Source organism: Hippoglossus stenolepis, chromosome 7 (assembly GCF_022539355.2).
Source record: "Hippoglossus stenolepis isolate QCI-W04-F060 chromosome 7, HSTE1.2, whole genome shotgun sequence".
NCBI classification, from domain to species: Eukaryota; Metazoa; Chordata; class Actinopteri; order Pleuronectiformes; family Pleuronectidae; genus Hippoglossus; species Hippoglossus stenolepis.
In genome coordinates this window covers 20,147,618-20,167,181 of record NC_061489.1, presented here as the reverse complement: position 1 = coordinate 20,167,181, position 19,564 = coordinate 20,147,618, and the positions used below count along the sequence as shown (strand labels likewise).

The window sequence follows — 19,564 nt, the reverse complement described above, 5'->3', positions numbered from 1 at the left end:
TTAAAATATACAAATATTTATTGGACATCTATAAAATGTATTTATCAAATAAGCACTTGTTTGTTTGTTATGGTGACAGATCATAAAGTAATTGGAGTCTCTCACGCTGCCAAGGACAGGTCAGAATATAGAAATGTGTCCACCAGGGTGGCTCCACTGTATAACAAGGGTTGGGGGTATCCCATTGCCGGGTGGGGGGGGGTCTGTTTCTCTGTGTCAAATGCAGTGAAGGGGGCTAAGGATCACAAAGGCTCTTCACAGGTCAGTGCTCACCATGGAAACAAGCTGAACTGAAATGAGCAGATCTTGCTCATGTAATACAGTATGACAGCCAGCTGTAGCGTGTTGATGTTGTCAGCTCCTGAATATACAGCGTCGCACAATAACAAGAGGCATAAGTCAATGTTATAGGGGCTGACAAGGACTGGTGTGTGTGTGTGTGTGTGTGTGTGTGTGTGTGTGTGTGTGTGTGTGTGTGTGTGTGTGTGTGTGTGTGTGTGTGTGTGTGTGTGTGTGTGTGTACGTGTGTGTTTCTTTCCCTTATTTTTAGAATCTACTCCACTTTTCAGTGTCTATGTGCATGTTTTCCTTGTTGGAGCATGCTTTGGCCTGGGATTGGTGTGTGTGTGTGTGTGTGTGTGTGTGTGTGTGTGTGTGTGTGTGTGTGTGTGTGTGTGTGTGATTTACACTTACTATCCTTTGCTGCCGCTGCCTTTTCCTCAGCCTGATGAACTCCTTGTGTTGCCTTGAGACAAAGTTAACGGCGGCGTACTCCAGCAGCGCAGCAAACACAAACAGAAGGCACACCGCCATCCAAATGTCGATGGCCTTCACGTAGGAAACCTGGGAACAGACAAGTTCACATCAACAGCCAATCAATGACGCTGATGGATTATCTGTGGGGTTGTTCACAATCCTCTCGTCCCCGCGGCTCTGGCACGTGATGACACACATCTTTGGGGTGGCCATATTGTAATGAGTCAGTGGGATGTGGCACATAGCCACGAGACAGGTCACAGCTTAGACTTGGGCAGAGCCCCGGCCGCGCCGGTCATGAGAGAGGATGTGTCACAACACATTAGCAACGCAGCCTGGGCACGCATAGTGGAGAAACTTCACTCGATTGAGCAGCAGTTGGCTGAGTGTTACAGATATATACAGCGAGGAGGGAAGGAATAATGCAAAAGGAGATGTCAGCTGGGTTCAAAGTGTTATCTCCTGTGGACGCTAAACACCTCAACCATGTTTTAATCAGCACTTAGTCTCATACTGCAGCTGTCACACATCTCTGTCTACTTTTACTGTGTTGAAATATCATATAACACCCACCGACTCAGCTTTCTAACAATCGTAATACAAACATTTCAAACACACAAATAATGAATCTCTCTCTTCCTTCCGTGGTCAAACCCAGAAAACCTTCTTTTTTCAAAAGCTGCTTTCAGACATTCCAGTAGGCAGAGATCTAAACTTAAGTTAAAAACTAATTCCTGTGTTAAATCATGTGAAGTTTTATTCCATTACCTGAAGTAATAACTCATTACCTGCATAACCAAAAAACTGTTTGATTTCTAAAGGAGCCATTCAAGCTGGCACCATAACTACAGATTTTCTAAGGAATTAGGTTTTAGGATAGAACTATAAACCAAAATGACTTTAGGATGGAGATTTTTACTAGTGATGGTAATAGGACATAAATCGATGGCATGTGAAAATGTCCTTTATTTCTCTTGTTAAACACTGGGATCCTTCAAACAAGAAGGGCTAACTCTTGTCCACACCAAGGACACCACAGAGACCGGTTTGTGACTGGAAGCTCTTTGGTTTAAACTCCAGGAAAACAGGATACGTCTGAGTGTGCAAAGTGTCCATGACACTGTGCACTACTTTCTGATGAATGCAATGCTCTGCATTTTATAGACATGAACATTACACAGTGTGTGATTGCACTTGGCAGCTTCCAGGTTTTAAAAGTGTGTGAATGTGAACAGGGAGTTGCTGGAAAAAGTTTTCTGGTTAAAATGTTGTCAAAGTCCTCCTCAGGCTGAAAATGCAGTCAAAAATCTCCAGGCTCCAGTGAGAGTCTAGAACTAGTAACCTAGAATGAGGCGGAACTACTGTTGCTATGGTTACCTACAATTTAATATACCTTGTGCAGTGAGGTTTTGTTTTAGGAACACTACACCTCATCAATGTATTATAGAACACATTTTAATATGACACCTGCCAGCCAATCAGAAACAAGTATGCGTGATTGTGATGGTGAGTATGTCTCTACCCTGTTCCCTCTGCCCGTTGTTTCTCCTCAGGTACAGAGTGCTCTCCTCTGCCCAGGAGACGAGTCCTGCATGTCTTCCAAACAGAGTCCAGTGTCCTCAGCTCACCTCCTGTTGTACTGTGTTCTTCCTAATTAGTCTCTAGCCTTGTCCTGAATCAGGACCTGCCTCCACGCAAAGTCAGCATTTCATGATTGAATACGCTCGTGCCCATCCTGAAACTCCCTCCTAATGCCTCTTTTGCCCAACTTCAGAGGACATCGCTTTTGCACGTGAGCATTTTTGTCTTGACTCTTCAGTGCGTCAGGAAATATCAGATACGACAGGAAGGTATTTCAAACCGTGTATCAATTTTTTGGTGGATATGTCAAAGCAAAATGTCAGAGCAGTGTACAAGTTTCAAACTGAGGCCGTGCTACATTTAATTCATTTTTTTATTAACCTCGATGTTGAGCTGCCAGATTTATGTAATGCTCTTCCACATATACTTGTTTCTCATAGTAAGGAGGATCTATGTATGATTACGATTGCAAAATGCACTTGCTGGTTTCTGCGATCAATATTTTAGTAGCAGAAATTTCACTTTATCTGCGCAATTAACTGGACCAATATCATTTTCAAACTGCAACTATGTAAATCTCCAACAAAATGAAAACGAATACAATCATGTAAAAGTTTGCAGCCCTGATGGTATTTCATTCCCTGCACCTCTGGGTTGTTGCTCATCAGTTCGTCTGCCTGCAGCAAAGAATCAGCTTTCCATTATGTATGAGCAAGAGTGGCCGGACTCACCTTGGGCAGCGAGGCTCTTGAACCCGAGCTCTGCGTGGTCATCGTCAGCACTGTGGTGATGCCCAGGCCAACTCTGGCAGGTGCAGCGTCCATGTTAATCCAGAAAGAGACCCATGAGAGGATGACGATGAGGAGGGAAGGGATGTACATCTGGATCAGGTAGTAGCCCATCTGACGTTCCAGGTGGAACTTCACCTCAATGCAGGTGAATTTACCTGCAAACACGGGACATAGGACAGCCTAGTTGTTGTGTTGTTTTAAGGTTACATCGTTGAAATTAAATATTGAAGATGTTTGCCCCACGATGATCCAATTCAACCATGCCCGTTATCTATTGTTTTCCAGCATGAACCACAAGGTCGTTGGTTCGATCCCAGGACACATGCTGAAGTGTCAAGTGGGCAAAACATTAAACCCTAAATTGCACATGACAGTTGTGCCAAAACTGTATGAATGTTGTCTGATAGAGAAACGTTTTGCCTATAGAAGCACTGTATGAATGGTTGATGCAACTATAAAGGGCTTGTAGTGGTCGATAAGACTACAAAAGCACTCTATAAATACAATATACACAAAATATGCGAATATAAGAGGTCGAAATGAGTTTTCTCCCTCGTGTAGCAGCTTTAGAGAGAGAGCGGGGAGGGTGAGTAGGAGTTCAGACATCCCCAGGGAGCTTGGAGAAGAAAAACTGCTCCACGTCAAAAGTGGACGGTCGAGGTGGTTCGGGCATCTACTGAGGATGCCTCCTGGACCCAGAACTCTCTGGAGGGTTCACATACCACATCAGGAACACCTCGGGATCCCCCTGGAAGAGCTGGATTACCCTACCTGGTCTATACCTTTGCAACATGAGCACGGAGTGGAAGGCAATGGATCTAACCATTGGTCTAACTCCCTTTTCATTGTACATTCTATTCAGATGAAGAAATCAGTCGTAAGCACCCAATTACAATTAGGGATTTTAATCATGAAGGTTTCTGAACACTTCATATGGAATTCCCGAGGTACCTGTGTTGTAATATTTGGTGCAGTAGCCCAGATCCTTCTCCTCTTTCAGCACAAACTGTGGGAGGGTGAGATCTTCAGCCACCTGAACCGGGTTCTCAGACAGCCACTCGAAGATCAGGTCGTTCATGGTGTAACCGACTATGAAAAGACAACAAAGGGGGATAAAGAGAGAGAAGAAATGTAAAATATGGGAGGAATGGTGAGAAATGTGCGTCAGTGATGGGATACAACACATCTCCTGTTGTTTTGTATTCAGCACAGGAACAACAAAGGCTGTTTAGACTGCTCAACTCAAGTAATGTGCTGCACTGGCTGTTAAAAATGCACATCCTTATTATCACTATTGCTGTGATCCTCCCCCTCCTCCTCCTCCTTAACTGCACTTTTCCCTTGGATCTTGTTACTGTGGAGTAAAATCGGTGCCTCATAAACATCAGGAGCCTCCGCTAATGAGACTCCGGAAGCGAGAGGCCTGAAACTCGGAAGACGGCGGTGATGTAATGCCCCCTCTGCCCATCTGTCCAGCAAGCGACCCACTCCCCATCACGTTTGTCACAGGAAAAGGTCACACACCATAGTTACAGCCGTGTTGTCATGGTTGCCTGAAGGTTACGGAATAAGGGGGACATGAGGAGCATAGCTGAGGCCAGTGGAGATACTGTAATGTGTGTGTGAGTGTGTGTGTGTGTCTGTGTGTGTTTAACCACACAAGCTGATTAGTGTGTGTAATCTTGCCACTGGACGACATGTTGCCGCAGCAATACAAATAAAAATTGCAATACCCCTCTTTGATATAATGGAAAACGTGTCTTCTGTTATATTTGTGAGTGTGTATATATAATTAGTGATACATTTAGAGATGACCACACAGGATAGGTCAATGATTATGTCTGCATTCTCCCTTGAAACACAAACACTATTGATTTGCATGATCTTCCACTCCTCACACCTGCCTGTTTATATTCAAAATTCATGCCACATCCAACAACAACACAGAATTCCTCGCACATCTGAATAATACTGATCTCCGCTGGGACCCTTTAGGGCCCGGGTTACAAAGACATCAATTATTCACGATGTGATACCACATTCCGTACCAGGGGCCTGAAAAGACAATGCTACTCAAACATACTTATCTCGTTCACGGGGAGAATTCACTGTCATTCACGCGGCCCGCTTTGACAAGCAAAATGGAATAGCCTTGCTTTAAAATGCAATGAAATGGTTCCTTTTCTTCTACCAGCTAACAGCTCAGAGGTGTCAGAACATAATTGACACAGTGTTCAGTGTGCGATCCGAACGGAATTCATGAAACAGAAAGTCTGGAATATCTGAGCGAGGTCGATCAGTGACTGTTCGTCGTATGCCTTCTTCTTTTTCACGTATAAAAGCAGTTCGCCCTAGTGAAGGCCTCCATCTTAACGCAGCTACGGTTATGCTTCAGATTTGCCGTCCTGCTCTTTTCCACTTGTAGTGCGAGTTACAAAGTGGTTCCGAGGTAGCTGGACATTAATGGCTCAAGGCAAAGCCAAGTGGTATAAGCTGCACACTGTATGTTGAGCTTTGATGTGTCAGAATAAGGCAGAATCTATTTATACGTCTATATGAGCCCGTGGCGTGAAAATGTCAGAAAAGACGATTGGCCTTGGCACTGTCAAAACCCCAAAAGATAACGCTCCTCATCTTCCTTGTGTTGAAGAGACGATAGTTGCCGTATGCTGCAGTCGTGGCAGTAAAACCAATAATGTCTCCTTAACATCGCGCTCTAGCAAAGGCGATCGCACCCTTGGGTGGCGTTCCAGCACTCGACAACGCAAGGCCAAGTATCCTCATCAGGCGTTTGATTAGAAACGATCACGCCTCCTCTAATGGCATAGTGATGCAACACACTTCTCCAAATACACACACACACACACATCTGTTTACTGGAAAGTAAAGGGTAAAGTACCTTTTTATATTTTTTGTTTTTGAGCTGGCTGCACTGTTTATTGGATTTTTTTTATTGTTTTGTCCCCGTGTTAATTTGCAGAAATAAATCACACTACCTCCTGTACAAAGAGCGAGTAACTAGTTCTACACAAACTAATACCTCTTGTTCTTATTGAATCAGATAAGGATGCAGGTTTGATATCAGCGTTCCCCTCCACTTATTTGTTTGTGAGAAACGCCTCTGAAAAGGTGCAGCGACTTCGTGGTATGGGCGCTCTCTCCGTTTCCCCCCCTCTTGCCAGACAGATGCTTTTGTCCCTGTGTTGGGAAATTAGGTCACCTCTAGGCACAGGGGGTGGGTCACATATAATAAAAGGAACACAAAATTAAAGTTTCATTATTTATATCCTGGAAATTGGTTTCACGAGGGCAGATAGTATCTCTGCTAAAGGCGAGGGAAGACTGAAAAGGGAGAATATTGTTCCGACACTAAGTTTTACCACTGTAATAAGATTTTTTAAACGGTTTCAAATTCATCTCGTACAACTTAAGAAACAGATGATTCTACTTACTGTTTCCACGGTTGTCAAACTTTTTGTTTCGTGCACAGTACATACGTAGTTTACAGAGATAACAGAGGTAGATTTACTATTTGAAGTTCTTCGTAACTCTAACAATGTCTAATCGATGTCAGACAGTGGCTGAGAAAAGCAGACTCCTCATTGAAGCCTCTGTTCTGCACAGTTTGTGCCTCTGATGGAAGTGCATGAGAAGGTTGGCCTGAAAGGAATCAATTATTACTGTAGCTCATGTTTGTTTCTCGTAGCTCAGGCAAATAAAAGAAGTCATACAACTGTTTTCATCATAAAGTATATTTGCTTCCTTCCTGTGACACGAAGTTGCACAACACATTGGAGATCCCAGAGGTTGTCATAGGAATGAATACACTTCTGGTTGACTCGCATACGGACACAGAGCAACGTGTCGGAAATGAGGCAATTTGCTCTAATAACAAAGATGTCACACTGTCGTATACGTAAATATGGAGGCCATTGATGTCAGCATTTAGGGTTTCATTTGAAAGTGTATGTGTAGTGTGAGCCAACAAATTTGTGAGCAGATGATAACGAGGAGGAGGAGGAGGAGGAAGACAGCCAAAGTTTTAATTATGGCTTTTAGCAAAGGAGCAATGGCTGCTGCTTCAGAAAACAAAGCAAAGAAAAGAATCTACCATGCACAGTCGATATATACAGACTATCACTGAACCTAACCCACAAGCCCACTTCACCATGAAGCTGCCATGCCTCGGTATGGTTACTAAGCAACCATTGGACAATTGCTGTTTGGTGTAGGGGCTCAGCGAATGCTCGGTTGTGTCCCCCCCGCCCCAAAACACAATACATTGACATAATGGCCTGATGGTAACAGTCACATTCTAAATATCATTGACATATAACCACATTCTAAATATCATTAAAACATAATTAGGATGTAATTAGAACACACAACGGAACCATTTTAGATAAGGACTGTATAATGAGACTTTTGATAGGATACTGTTTGTGTCTTTTGAGGTGAAAGGTAGAAAAGAGGGAAAAGAGGAGAGATTAAACGAGGGGAAGTGAGAGGAAGCAGAAGAAAAGACTCACAGCTTTCAAGCTGCATGGTACAGGTCTGAATGTCCATTGGGAAATTCTTCAAGTCCATAGGGCAGGACAGGATAAGAGTCAGCCTGAGACAGATGGACAGATTGGAAGAGAGACAAAGAGCAGTCGGGAATGATAAAAAAGCACAAAAGGGCTCATGGAAAAGACACTAAACACAAGGACAAATAATAAGTCAATAAATCACTGCCAAGCTGCTTCGCTAATTATGAAACATGAGTCTGTGTGATGGATAAAATGAGATAAATAGGAAAAAATAGACACAGATTTAATAGATTGGAGAAAGTGTATGGAGTCGCTTCAATTTGATTACTCGTTGCGCCGCAGTAATTGCAGCGTAATCGGCGCAGGCATTGTTTGTTTCATTTGTTGTGGTGTGGATGCATTAAGCCTTCAGAAGTCCTCAGAGAGAAGAGAGGGAGAGCTATTCAGGAGTGTGTCTGTGGGAAAGCTGTGTAATTACCTCCTGTAATGCATCACCCAGAGGCAAAACAACAGCCGCCTGCAGTATACACACAGGCGCCCCCGTTTGCCACTGTGTTGTGATGACACAATATCTCTCTCACCACCTGAAGAACAAACTGCAAACAGCCTGGTGATTGACTTTCCCTAACGTCGCCTGATTGTGTCGTGCATTTAGATCACAGACAGATGTTTGATCCGTAATTACTGAGGACGCTGCAGTAAATCAGTGGAATGAGGTGGTGATTATTTGTATTTGCTAAACTCTTATCGTGAGTGTTGTGCGTCTCTCCCTCTTCCCAAAGTTGTTGCCACTTGCCGAGCGAACATAGCGAATTATGAAATCAAACTGAAAGAGGGCGGCCAAGTGTTTCAACAGCCTAAATGACCAATTTAGAAGAAAAAAGGAAACACTGAGTTACACTATCATCTTTGAAATGTGCATTTTATTCAGAGACATCAAACTTTTTGCACATTCTTGGGTTGCATGTACCTCTGTTTACATTTAGGTCTGACTACTCCCAAGCCATCTGCCAATTTACTATCCAGTGTAATGTCCTTAAAAGTTTACGTTTCCATGCTTTTTTTCCATACCTGCAGTTGTGGTCTTTCTTTATAGACCTATTTAATGATAGTAGAAATATCTAAAAGTATATTAAAATAGTATTTAAGGCATTAATATCAAGGCAATCTGCACAGAGATACAAATTAATATCCATGTTAGACACGTTTTATGAATGTAAAATGAATGATTGAATGAATTAATTTAAAAAATGTTCATGGTGTGGATGTCGGACCATAAAACAAAAAATTCTGAATGTGGCAAAGCAGCTCTTCTGCAGCAAGATTCATCTTTTGAAAAATGCAGCCCTCGATAAGCTTCTGATGTCGTTCTCCGACTGGTAATTCCAGGAATCAGTGTGGTCCGATCTATTTGGTAAAAAATGATCTGTAGTTACCTGATGCTGTACAGGACGCTGCCATCTTGGAAAATCCGCAGCAGCTTGTTATCAGTGGTGACCTCGTGGAAATTGGCTCCTTTCTCGTTTGCAAAGAATAAATCGGGCTTCCAGATAGAGTCCAACATGGATGGATCCAGATCGAGGGAGTCGTCCGGGTATTCGCTGTAGGCCAGACGAGGGTCATTCCATTTCTGCCGTAGAAATACGTTGAGCCTGTAGTCCTGTGGAAGAACCCGAGGTAGTTAATGGAAAATACATCGGTGGTGAGATGGAGAGCTCAGAAGTGGATCATTTTGTGGTAGAGATTTGAGACGTTTCTGGGAATAGTCTATAACCTTTAAGAACTATAATCACAGTATTTAGATAAAGTATTACTTACATTGCAGCTACATAAATGTATTTTTTATTTCAGAATATAATCCTCCATTACCAGAAAACCGACTATGATGTTTCCCTTGTGCTCAACTGTGGTCACAGGCTGCTGATGAACGGAGGTTTGGCAACAGAGCACAGACCGAGCACTGAGCACAGTCCCTCCTGCCTGCAGCCAGCCCACATGAGTAATTGAATTAGAATCTAATCTGTGCAATTAATTCAGAATTCGTCTTTAGGCGTCGTAGATTGTTGCTTTTCTTGCTCCTTCAATTTACCGAAATAGAAAGGCCTGATTTCACCGGTGCGGTCAATGACATCATTAGCGTTGTCATTCTCTGGGCTAACCTGACCGGATGTCCGGCCCCTTCTCCTCCTGGACAACCTCAAACAGTCCGCTGCAGCAACGTGCTGACCCAGCAGTTATTACGCAGCAAGTGCAAACTCGAGGGCAGCCATCCCCCGAAACCCCTGCCCTCTCCCTCCCGCCTTTACATTCATTTTCTCAATTTTTCATTTTAATTGCAGAGTGGACAGTTCATTATCAGCATGTCAGTGACCCACTGGTCTCTGAAGGTTGCACTGTTCTGCTCCAGGAAACAGAGAAATGAGGGGAATGGCTTCGGCACTGAGTGGATTAGCAGAACGTTGGTGGGAAAGAAAGGATGGAGGGCTTCAACATAGGTAAACAACTAATCATCATAATCAATAATCAATTCATTATCATGCAGAAACAAAGTCATTCCAATGTTGCTTTTAAGAAAATACATTTGCGTTTCCATAAAAATCCCGAACGTCTTCTTACCATTGTGGTTTCTGTGATGGACCCAAAGCTGTTGATGAAAATATTGCAGGTGACATTCACAGGTGGACCTGAGGGGAAGAAAAATAAAACTGACTGGATTTCACATCTTTCACTTGAAATGGGATTAAGCATCACACTGCTGTCTGCATTAAACTTACCAATTATAATATGTATCTCCTGAGGCTTCTTAAAATTTAAAGCACTTCCTCTGTTACTTTCCAAATGTTGCTGCAGTGCAACTCATACCAGCTCCAGTTCGGCTGTTTTTAACAGGCTGCACAGGAGAAAGTCTGTTTTTTTTTTTTACCCGTCTCCTGCAAGTTTAATTACAGCTTAAAATTGTCAGAAAAAAATTGGCACAGTGTCTGAGAGAATCATCACTGCAACAGTGTCCCCAAATTATGTTTATATGCCACTACTGTGCAAAAAGCAAACACACTGAATTCTGTTTCTTGTTTTTATTTGCAAATAATGTATGATTTACACAAGGATATTAACTTTGATATCCATCACACTCAAACATCCATAAACCCACAGAGAAATCATAGAAAACAAGATATCGTGTATGATTCCAGAACTTCCTCTTGAATTTAGGTTTTCATTCCTGCACATACTGTGAACAGGAGCTGATAGAAGCTAATCAAGTGATTTCTGCAGTGGAAATGTTCCGAACATTTTCTTGTTGTTTTAAACACGTCTGACCTGGACACTCTTCTGCTGCGTTCTCCATACAGTATGTGAAAGGCAAACTCCAGAAAATATCCTGACCCAATTTTCCAAACATTTTCCAGAGCTGGTGTCTGAAAATGTCTTAAATGTCAGTGGTTTTGCAAAAACCCTCCTTAAAACAAAGCTGGTGTTAAAAGTCCTGTGCAGCATCAACCCCGATCATCTCCCTGTCACTTCCATGTGGAGCAAAAGCAACATGGCCAGTGAACACAATCCTGGCACCAATTACTTCCACTTTAAAACATAATTGTCAAAACAATTGAACAATAAGTTAATTCCTCAGAGACTTGTGCTGCCTGTCTCTAAATTGAGCTAATATCAGAGCGAGGGGATGGCTGGCTGTCACTGTACAGGCTTTGTTAAACGTTGAACCAACTGTGTTGCTTGAAACCATGTCGGGTGAAAACGAGGACAAGCTGACGGAATATATATATGGAGGGAAAGGCTGGAGACGTCAGAATATAGTTTCTGTCAGATCAACGTTGGACACGTTTCACATGAGAGCGGCCGGCTGTTTAGCTTTCACAGCACAGATCCACTGCTCTCTTGTTTTGTGTGTGTTTTTCAAGTGCACGTTCTTTCCGCTGGATTTTCTTGAGGGCTACTGTGATGGTCTGATGCCGTACCTTTGAAGTAGGGTCTGATGCGGGCATCATATCCTGACGTCTTCCCCATGAGCTTGTCCAGGAAGTCAGAAGGCGACAGCTGCGGTCCTGCCCTGCCGGGGGGCTTTATCTCCTCCTTACAGGAGCTCAGTCTTACATTACCCAGGGTGAGGGGGGAGGGAGGGGAGGGGAGAGGGAGAACAAACACAAACGGAGAGAAAAAGAGAGAAGATTTGAGAAATAGCAGAGGAGGACTGTGTATATGTATGAGAGTGTAGCAGTGTGGGTGGTGGGGAGCAAAAAAATAATAATGAGAACGAGAAGCCAGCAGCCATCAGCAAGTCAGTCATCAGCAGAAAAATACCCAGCGGTGGAAGGAGAAATGGGGGTGAAAAATGACGTCTGAGCGGCTCGCCTCAGCCGGCAACTAAAATCGTATCTATTTCACATCATGTCGGAGACTTATTACGCTTGTAAGGCCTCGACGAGAGCGAAGCAAAACAGAAACAGAGGTAAACTCGTCCCTCTCCTGTGCTTCCTGCAGCTCGTGGCTTAGCAGGGGTAAGGCTGGACAGATTGATGGCTCAATTGTAATGCTATGAATGTCACACCAGGGAGAGAGGGAAGTTGATACAAGCTCCAGCGAGGCTCCGGCAGCCGCTGACAGGAATAACCAACAGGCCGGAGAGCAAGTACAGAGAGACGGAGACAGAAGAAGAAGAAGAAGAAGAAGAAGACGATTTTGATTTCTCACTGGACCCCCCCCCGCTGTAGCACAGCTGATTGCACCACATCCTTTGATGCGATTGTTAACAGTTCACGATCTGTCATGATCTGAAATTGTGGCGGGTTCAACTTCCTCCAAGGCACAGCTCTGCTGATGCCCTCTGTTCTCATGGGCGCGTACCAAGCTGCTCGCTGATCCACCGATCTTACGCCCTCTTAGCTGTAGTTAGAGTCACATAAACTGTGTTGTCAGGGGCGACAGGATCAGGGAATTTGCTGAGGACGTGTTTGGGAATAAGAGAGTGAAGCTGAGCTGAACCTAAAAGATTTGTAATAATGTCGACGACAACAAAATCTGGCTAGTAGTTAGTGGTAAGATAAGATAAGATAAGATAAGATAATCTTCATTGATCCCACGCTGGGGAAATTCATATGTGACAGTAGCAGATAGTCAAAATAGACAAGAGAACATGAAGTATATAGAAGAATAAAATAGGCAATATAATAAAAATAAAAAATGAAATTGAATAAAAATCAATAGAATATGTACATATACACCCTCCACTAAATAATATTATTTGTGGAGACTTCAGGAAAGTGCAGTGTACAAGTATACTGTATTTGAGCGTTATGTACAAGGAGATATTGAAATAAACGTATGCATACAAAGTACGTTATATAAACAGTAATAGGCAGCTATGGTGAACAATATGAATACAAGTATAATCAGTGTAACTTTTTAAAGTGTTTACTTTTTGGTGGTTCTTTCTATGTTCTCCACACAAACTGTTGACTGCTGATCCTTCATTCTGAAGTGTCCTTGTTCACCTGTGATTCGTAAATCCTTCCCAGCCTTCAGAGGGAAACAGGCTGTCACTTCCTCAATGTTATCAACTGACAGTGTTGTGCTACAGTGTCTGAATGTAAATGAACCATCTGTATATATCAATCCAGTTTTAATTAAGCATTCAATGTTTTTTTTTTGGTGCAATAACAGTGACAGATTGAGGCATTTTTTTCATCTTTCTCTGTTTCATATTTTACTGCCTTCAACACTTTTTGTGTTTAGGTCTTTAAAGAGGACTTTTTGGACTCATGATGTATGTTTCTGGACTTTGGTTTTGTTTATTTGGATTTCATATCTTTGCACGTTGAGTTCTTTATTTCCTGTTTTATTTTGAAACACTTTCCCTTATGTGTCTCTCTCACTTCCTGTCTTTGTCTGGTTTCCCTCCCCTGTGGATCACCTGTCCGGCCTTTCAGCAGTTTCACCTGAGTCTTGTGTGTTTCCCTTTGTTCAGTTTGTCTCATCAGTTTTTCAATGATTCAATGTTCCAGCATTTCCCAGAGTTTATTTCCCCTGTAACTTTTTGATTAAGTTTTGGTTTTCTACCTCACCTTTTGGATTTGTTTTGTTTGGATACCTCGGCCTTCCTGACCGTCTACCTGCTCACCTACTGGTAAGCCACATTAAAGTCTAGTTATGTGCTCATGTGGTATCTAGAGTCCTATGTGTTTACCAAACTGGTTTCACAACTGTTGTGTTTGTTTTCAGACTTAATTACCTCATCTGCATTTGTTTGTTTGGCTAGTAATTAGCAGGATTATGCGAAAACTACAGAACAGATTTCCACACACACATTGATGTTTGTGTTTTTTGACATTGTCACTGGTTTCCCAGGGAATAATCAATGGATCTTGATGAAAAGAACCAGGCATATTTAGGGAATGTGTGTGCGGCTTGATTGAATTTAAAGGGGTCGTGTTGGGCCTTGGTGGAGATATGGGCTCTAATGAGTTCTATTCTAGTAATAGAAAACTATTTATTGCGCTGTATTTGTGATGGGGACAGCTGAGCTCTTGTTGTCAACCTTTTTTCTTAGAAGTGTGTTTAGCTTGCCGCATACACATGTGGGCAGATGGCGAACCGCGAAAAATTCATGTAACGTGACATCTACAATGTTAACATACAGACAGTTGTCATGGTAACGTACGGAACTTCTCCGCTAACCATTCAACAGTTTCCCTCCCTGGAGCCCGGCAGTTACAGAGGCTAAAAATAATACCCAGTCCAGCACTTTCAGTCGGATTCTCCCTGTGGAGCTGTGCACATGTCTCAGTCTTTCTTACATTATAAAGCTCAACTCTCACTGGCCCCCTGACTCCACTCCACACTGCCCCTGGCTGAGGTCCACTCGCGTGTGTTGCTGATGATACTGGAGACCCTTTAACGTCTCTCTCTCTCTCTAACACACATAGGTACACAGAGAAATTGATTGATGGTCAGACTGTCAGGTTGTATCCTTCCAGTCATTGATAACAAACACTCTCTCTTGGGTTGCGGTTGTTTCACAAACCAAGGTCACGAACATTCAGAGAAACGATCCTGACAGTAAACGCTTTGTTTCGGAATGAGTCGTGAACATGGTTATCGACATGGCTCACACAAGACTGAGGAAAAGGGTTAATGTGACGACATCTCTGGTGTGAAAATCTTTTATTTCAACGTATCGAGTCTAGTCTGTGACTTTCCCGTATCACCCTGATGCTGTACCTGAGTGAGTCAGCGCTCTGAAGTCAAAACTATAAACCAACACACACTTCCCCAGCATATTCTAGTGAAATATAGCCCGGATCTGTGGAGAAGTGTGTGAGTCATCTCGGCTTGTTGATGATGATGAACACGCAAGAAACAATGAGATGCGTCACGTTTAAAAGGTCTATTTCTATGCTGTTTCTTGACACTATGCTGCGAATGCATCTATAGTAAAAGATCAGATATGGACTGGAACTGTATTAAAGAACATTTCCACTTCGGACACATTTAGAGTTTATACTGCAGACTTCCAAAGTGCAGATTTTCAGAATGTGTCCATGTGTACATGTACAACAGAGCGTTTGGGAAACGGACATCACATCTTACTTCTTACACCTCAATGTTTGGTTAGCACTGCCAGGTCTAATAACATGTTTGTGGCTAAATGTAGCATCATCGCACCACATTACCATAATTCATCTGCCACGCCCAATATTACTTGGAACACTGCTTCCTTTTCTTGTATTTAATGGATTGTTAATGTAGACTTCATCGCCACCTACTGGCAGGGCATGCTTGTTTGAGTGATTGCTGTCGTTTTTGTGTCCCTGGACAGAGATATTTCTTAAAATGAAGGTTGTGTGGACAAAGAGGTTTTTTTTTAAATGTAAGGGAAAATATCCATTTAAAGAATATATCCACAATAGTGTTGACACGACATAAGTTCATTGATTTCCATTAACTGCACTCTTACACATTTTTTCTTTATATGTGAGCACTCTAGTATCTGCAAAGCCTTCTTGAGGATGATTTGGCCACAGTAATTGTAATCATGTTCAAAAAGTTGAGGGGAAAATTGGCAATAATTAGCTGATACACTTTGGGTTATGGATATTAGAGGTTCAGCATTTTTATTTAAATTATAAGCACTTTACACTCTGATGTGTTGAACTTCTCACCCTCAGATGTGGGAGTAGATGTTTCCCTCTCCATCAGCCTTCATGCATTTCTAATTGGACACTTTTCTACTGTGTGTGTGTGTGTGTGTGTGTGTGTGTGTGTGTGTGTGTGTGTGTGTGTGTGTGTGTGTGTGTGTGTGTGTGTGTGTGTGTGTGTGTGTGTGTGTGTGGTGGCATCAGTTCTTGAATACTGACTTATCTTTCTATCATGGAAAGGTCAGAAGAAGAAACAACCTGTTTACAAGCATGACAAAAGATCTGTCTGACAAAGTGCGTACTTGTGACCTGAGTGACTCTTGATCAAGGTTTCAGATTCAGTGCAGCCAGTAAGAAAACTAGACTCCCTCTCCCCCAACAAACAATACATATTTTGCGTTTAATGCACTGTAAAGCAGTTTCTTAAAATTATCCGTCGTTTCAAGAGTATCTGCAAGTGGCTCATCAGAACCCTTCAAAGCTAAATTATGTGGTTCTTTGTCTGTGGGATTCAATTATTAAGATGCTCTTTGCTGACATTTAATGAGCCTGACCTTTTACTTCCCCCTACATCCCTTTTGATTTGAGCATTCGTGCCAGACTGCTGTCGAGAATACGCAACGACTCCCTCTTTCCGTCCGTTACAGAGCAACATTTGACTGTCACACTATTTTAAACGAGGGGTTTTATTTGGCTTTTTTAAAAGTTTAAAGTTCAGACGAAGCCGAGACACAATTGTGTATACAGACTTTAAAGTATTACAACGAGAGAGTTGGTTATAAAAGTGCTACAGTTAAACTCACCTGAACAGCTGCTCAGAAGTGATTTAGTATCTTTGAAATTTTAGTAGCCTATGCCAGATAGTGTTACTGAACACCTTTAGAGCTTTTATGAGCGTTTTATCTCTCTTTGAATTCTCGTTTCTCTCTGAGGAGACAACTCAGAGATTGAAAACGAGGCTTTAATCTTCAGATCCTTTGCATATATTGGCATGGACGGTGATTTAAGATTTAAACATCCAGTACTTCTATTCTGGATGGAGTTTGTGAGGCAGTTATTCATCATCCTGTGCTCACGTAAACTCAAACTAGTGTTGGCTCGACTGCTACGGGGGGGGGGGAAACACTGTTACGACGAACCTGTCAGCACCGTGCTGTCAGCAGATCAATCACAGGAAACCACTGTATGTGCAAATAATCTGAGGAGCCAGTCGGTTGTTGATTACCGTTCCACCCCATCTGGCCTCGAACAAAAATTTCAGTCAGCCATTTATTTTAATAAAAGCGTGTGTACACATGACCAGCGGTTCGAGAAAACATGTCATTTTTTGCAACATGGAAGCATGGACCAGGGTCGGCCATGGTTGCCTCGTTCTGTTTTCCAATTTTTCGCAAGAAAAAATGTCCCTTCCACAGAAGATTTGTTAATATTCAATAACTATTCAATAATATTCAATAACTGATCAGAGCCCTGATCAGGCTGGACACATTTTATTTAACATTCAGTAACATTTTTTTTTGTACATTTCCGAATATTCCTACGCTAATTGGTGAAAATTAAGCGCATATGGCTATGGTGAAAAAAATTGAGGTTATGCTTGAAGAACCACAGCCAGCAGTGATGGGACCTCCACATCTATCCTCACCTCCACACCTTAATTCTGGCTTTGTAAAAATATAAATTTTTAGCAGTTGTCATGTACTGTATTCTACCCAAATCATCTCAATCACCCTCCGGTGGCTGGCTGCAGTATAGGTCACAAACCCAGCTTTTTCCATGTTCGCAGATGGGACATGGGCTAAAAAACAAAATGTCAGAGAACACATCAAACACATTTTTGTCAGATTTAGTTTCTGTCATATTAGGTCGTTCTTATAAAGCCATGTGCGGGATATTTCATTTCATTTTTGTGCAACCGGAGGGAGTGATGTCCTTAATCCATCTTTATAAGGTCTACAGTTCCAGTCATGATATAAAGACGCAAAGTGGGTAAACGGCTCTTGTAAACCAATTTTAATGGTTGGTCATTTACAGGCTTCCATTATATCTACAAACAATGTGGAGCAACAGAACTGGAGAAATGGTACATGATTCATGTGAGGGACATGTAACCTTACACAGCCATAAAAGAAGCTGTAGCTGTCACACTGTATGTAGTACATAAATCTCAAATGAATGAGGACATAAATGGACCAGGGAGAGAGCGAGGTTTGCAAGAAGCCCACATTTGTTTTCAAAATTCACTGTGTCCTCTTATTTTCTTGCAATCTCAATCCTCTATATACTTTTAAATGCATGTCTGCACACGATAGACACAAAACTGGCTGATTGGTTTTCACAATATGAAGCCCTTTTGTTATCTTATCTTATTCTTTATTTTCAGATTTGGGAGTAACTGATCAAAATCACTCGTAATTGGATGGGGAACCTGCCCACGGAGTGCAAACATATTCCTTTTAATTGCTTTTCCATTAGGGAGCTGGTGATCAGAAAAGCTCATCATTTCACAGTGTGGCTGTTCCCTGGGTTCCAACAAGGGAGCACTGGGGGACAGCTACACCATCAGACATCGTTGCATGAGCATACTAACTTGTCAGTGGCATTAGCATAATCGGAAAGAGCACAAAACTGCTCTCTCTGCCTGTTTGAAACGCGTCACTCTAATGTCCCACTTATCAAATTGCCCTTGACATCCACTTGACCCTTAGGTGTTGCTCTCATAGAGGAGCTCTCACTGTGAAGTCGACCTTACGGACAATCAACTCAACTTTCAAATTGAACTGCATGAACTCATGTCAAAGACGAGGTGCTTCATGGTAATATAATAACATTTTTGTCCTATTAGCCCTTCACACTACTGAATATGACGGCCTATGGCTACTGCTGTCCCCATTTGACCACTAGGCTCATTGAGGAATTGGATTCGGATCACACTGCTATTCACCCTTGCACATTCATCTTCAGCAGCATGACCTCTGCCACTCCTGCACATTGACACCTCTAGGTATGAAAACACAGATGCAGACTGTTTCCTACAGTTCAAAGCTTCTTGTTGAGGCTGACATTGACATTTGGGTCTCAAGGATGAGGCTGAGACCACAACTTGAGATGAGCACAGAAGCCAAAACGGATGCACCCAGAAGGTTTAACTTGGTGACAAGATGCACACTGACGTGCTCCATACAACACAAACTTTCTGTATGTCAACAGTGAGCCGGAGTTTAGTAGGACTGACCTGAAACGAGAAATCGTGTGCAGATTAAGCATTCAAAGTACAGAGGTCCCATTTGCAAGGCAGATTTCTAGAAATTGTTCCACTGGGTTTTAAGTTATCATGGGATAAACCTACAGGGCACACATGCATATTCTATGTAGATAAAATGGAAGATGGATGGATTTGAAATTACTTGTGAGTTTCACAGACAGTTCATTATTTTCTTATGACCTCTATCTGTGGAGAACCATCCTTCATTATGCAAGGGAAGGTTGAAAAGCAAAAGACTGTACCTTCTCACACCATTACATACTTATATATTGTCTTTAGTTAAGTCAGATGATGAGCTACCTTTTTAATGTTTTTTAAAATAATGGATAAATGTGGCAAATGTGTCCCATATTGTTGATTTTGTCACTAAATCCGATGAAATGGACAAAACCAACAAGGCCCTCGTCTGTCGGATACTGTAGTTTGTTATTCAAACAGCAGTAAATAATGCATTTGCTAGGAACTCTCCAGCTGCATAGTCCATGCGTTAGTACC

At 42.3% G+C, this 19,564-nt stretch overlaps 1 protein-coding gene across 2 annotated transcripts in view; it reads right to left on the bottom strand.

Annotated features, from left to right (window-relative positions):
* The window catches only part of glra4a (glycine receptor, alpha 4a), a 41,614-nt gene that overhangs the window by 5,811 nt on the left and 16,239 nt on the right, over positions 1 to 19,564 (bottom strand). For both annotated transcript variants that reach the window (XM_035161472.2, XM_035161473.2), the window contains exons 2-8: positions 11,629 to 11,759; positions 10,274 to 10,341; positions 9,094 to 9,317; positions 7,658 to 7,740; positions 4,080 to 4,217; positions 3,069 to 3,283; positions 694 to 843 (exon numbers count right to left, since the gene is read on the bottom strand). In XM_035161472.2, coding sequence (XP_035017363.1) covers positions 694 to 843; positions 3,069 to 3,283; positions 4,080 to 4,217; positions 7,658 to 7,740; positions 9,094 to 9,317; positions 10,274 to 10,341; positions 11,629 to 11,759 — 1,009 coding nt within the window. The remainder of the gene's footprint in view (positions 1 to 693; positions 844 to 3,068; positions 3,284 to 4,079; positions 4,218 to 7,657; positions 7,741 to 9,093; positions 9,318 to 10,273; positions 10,342 to 11,628; positions 11,760 to 19,564) is intronic.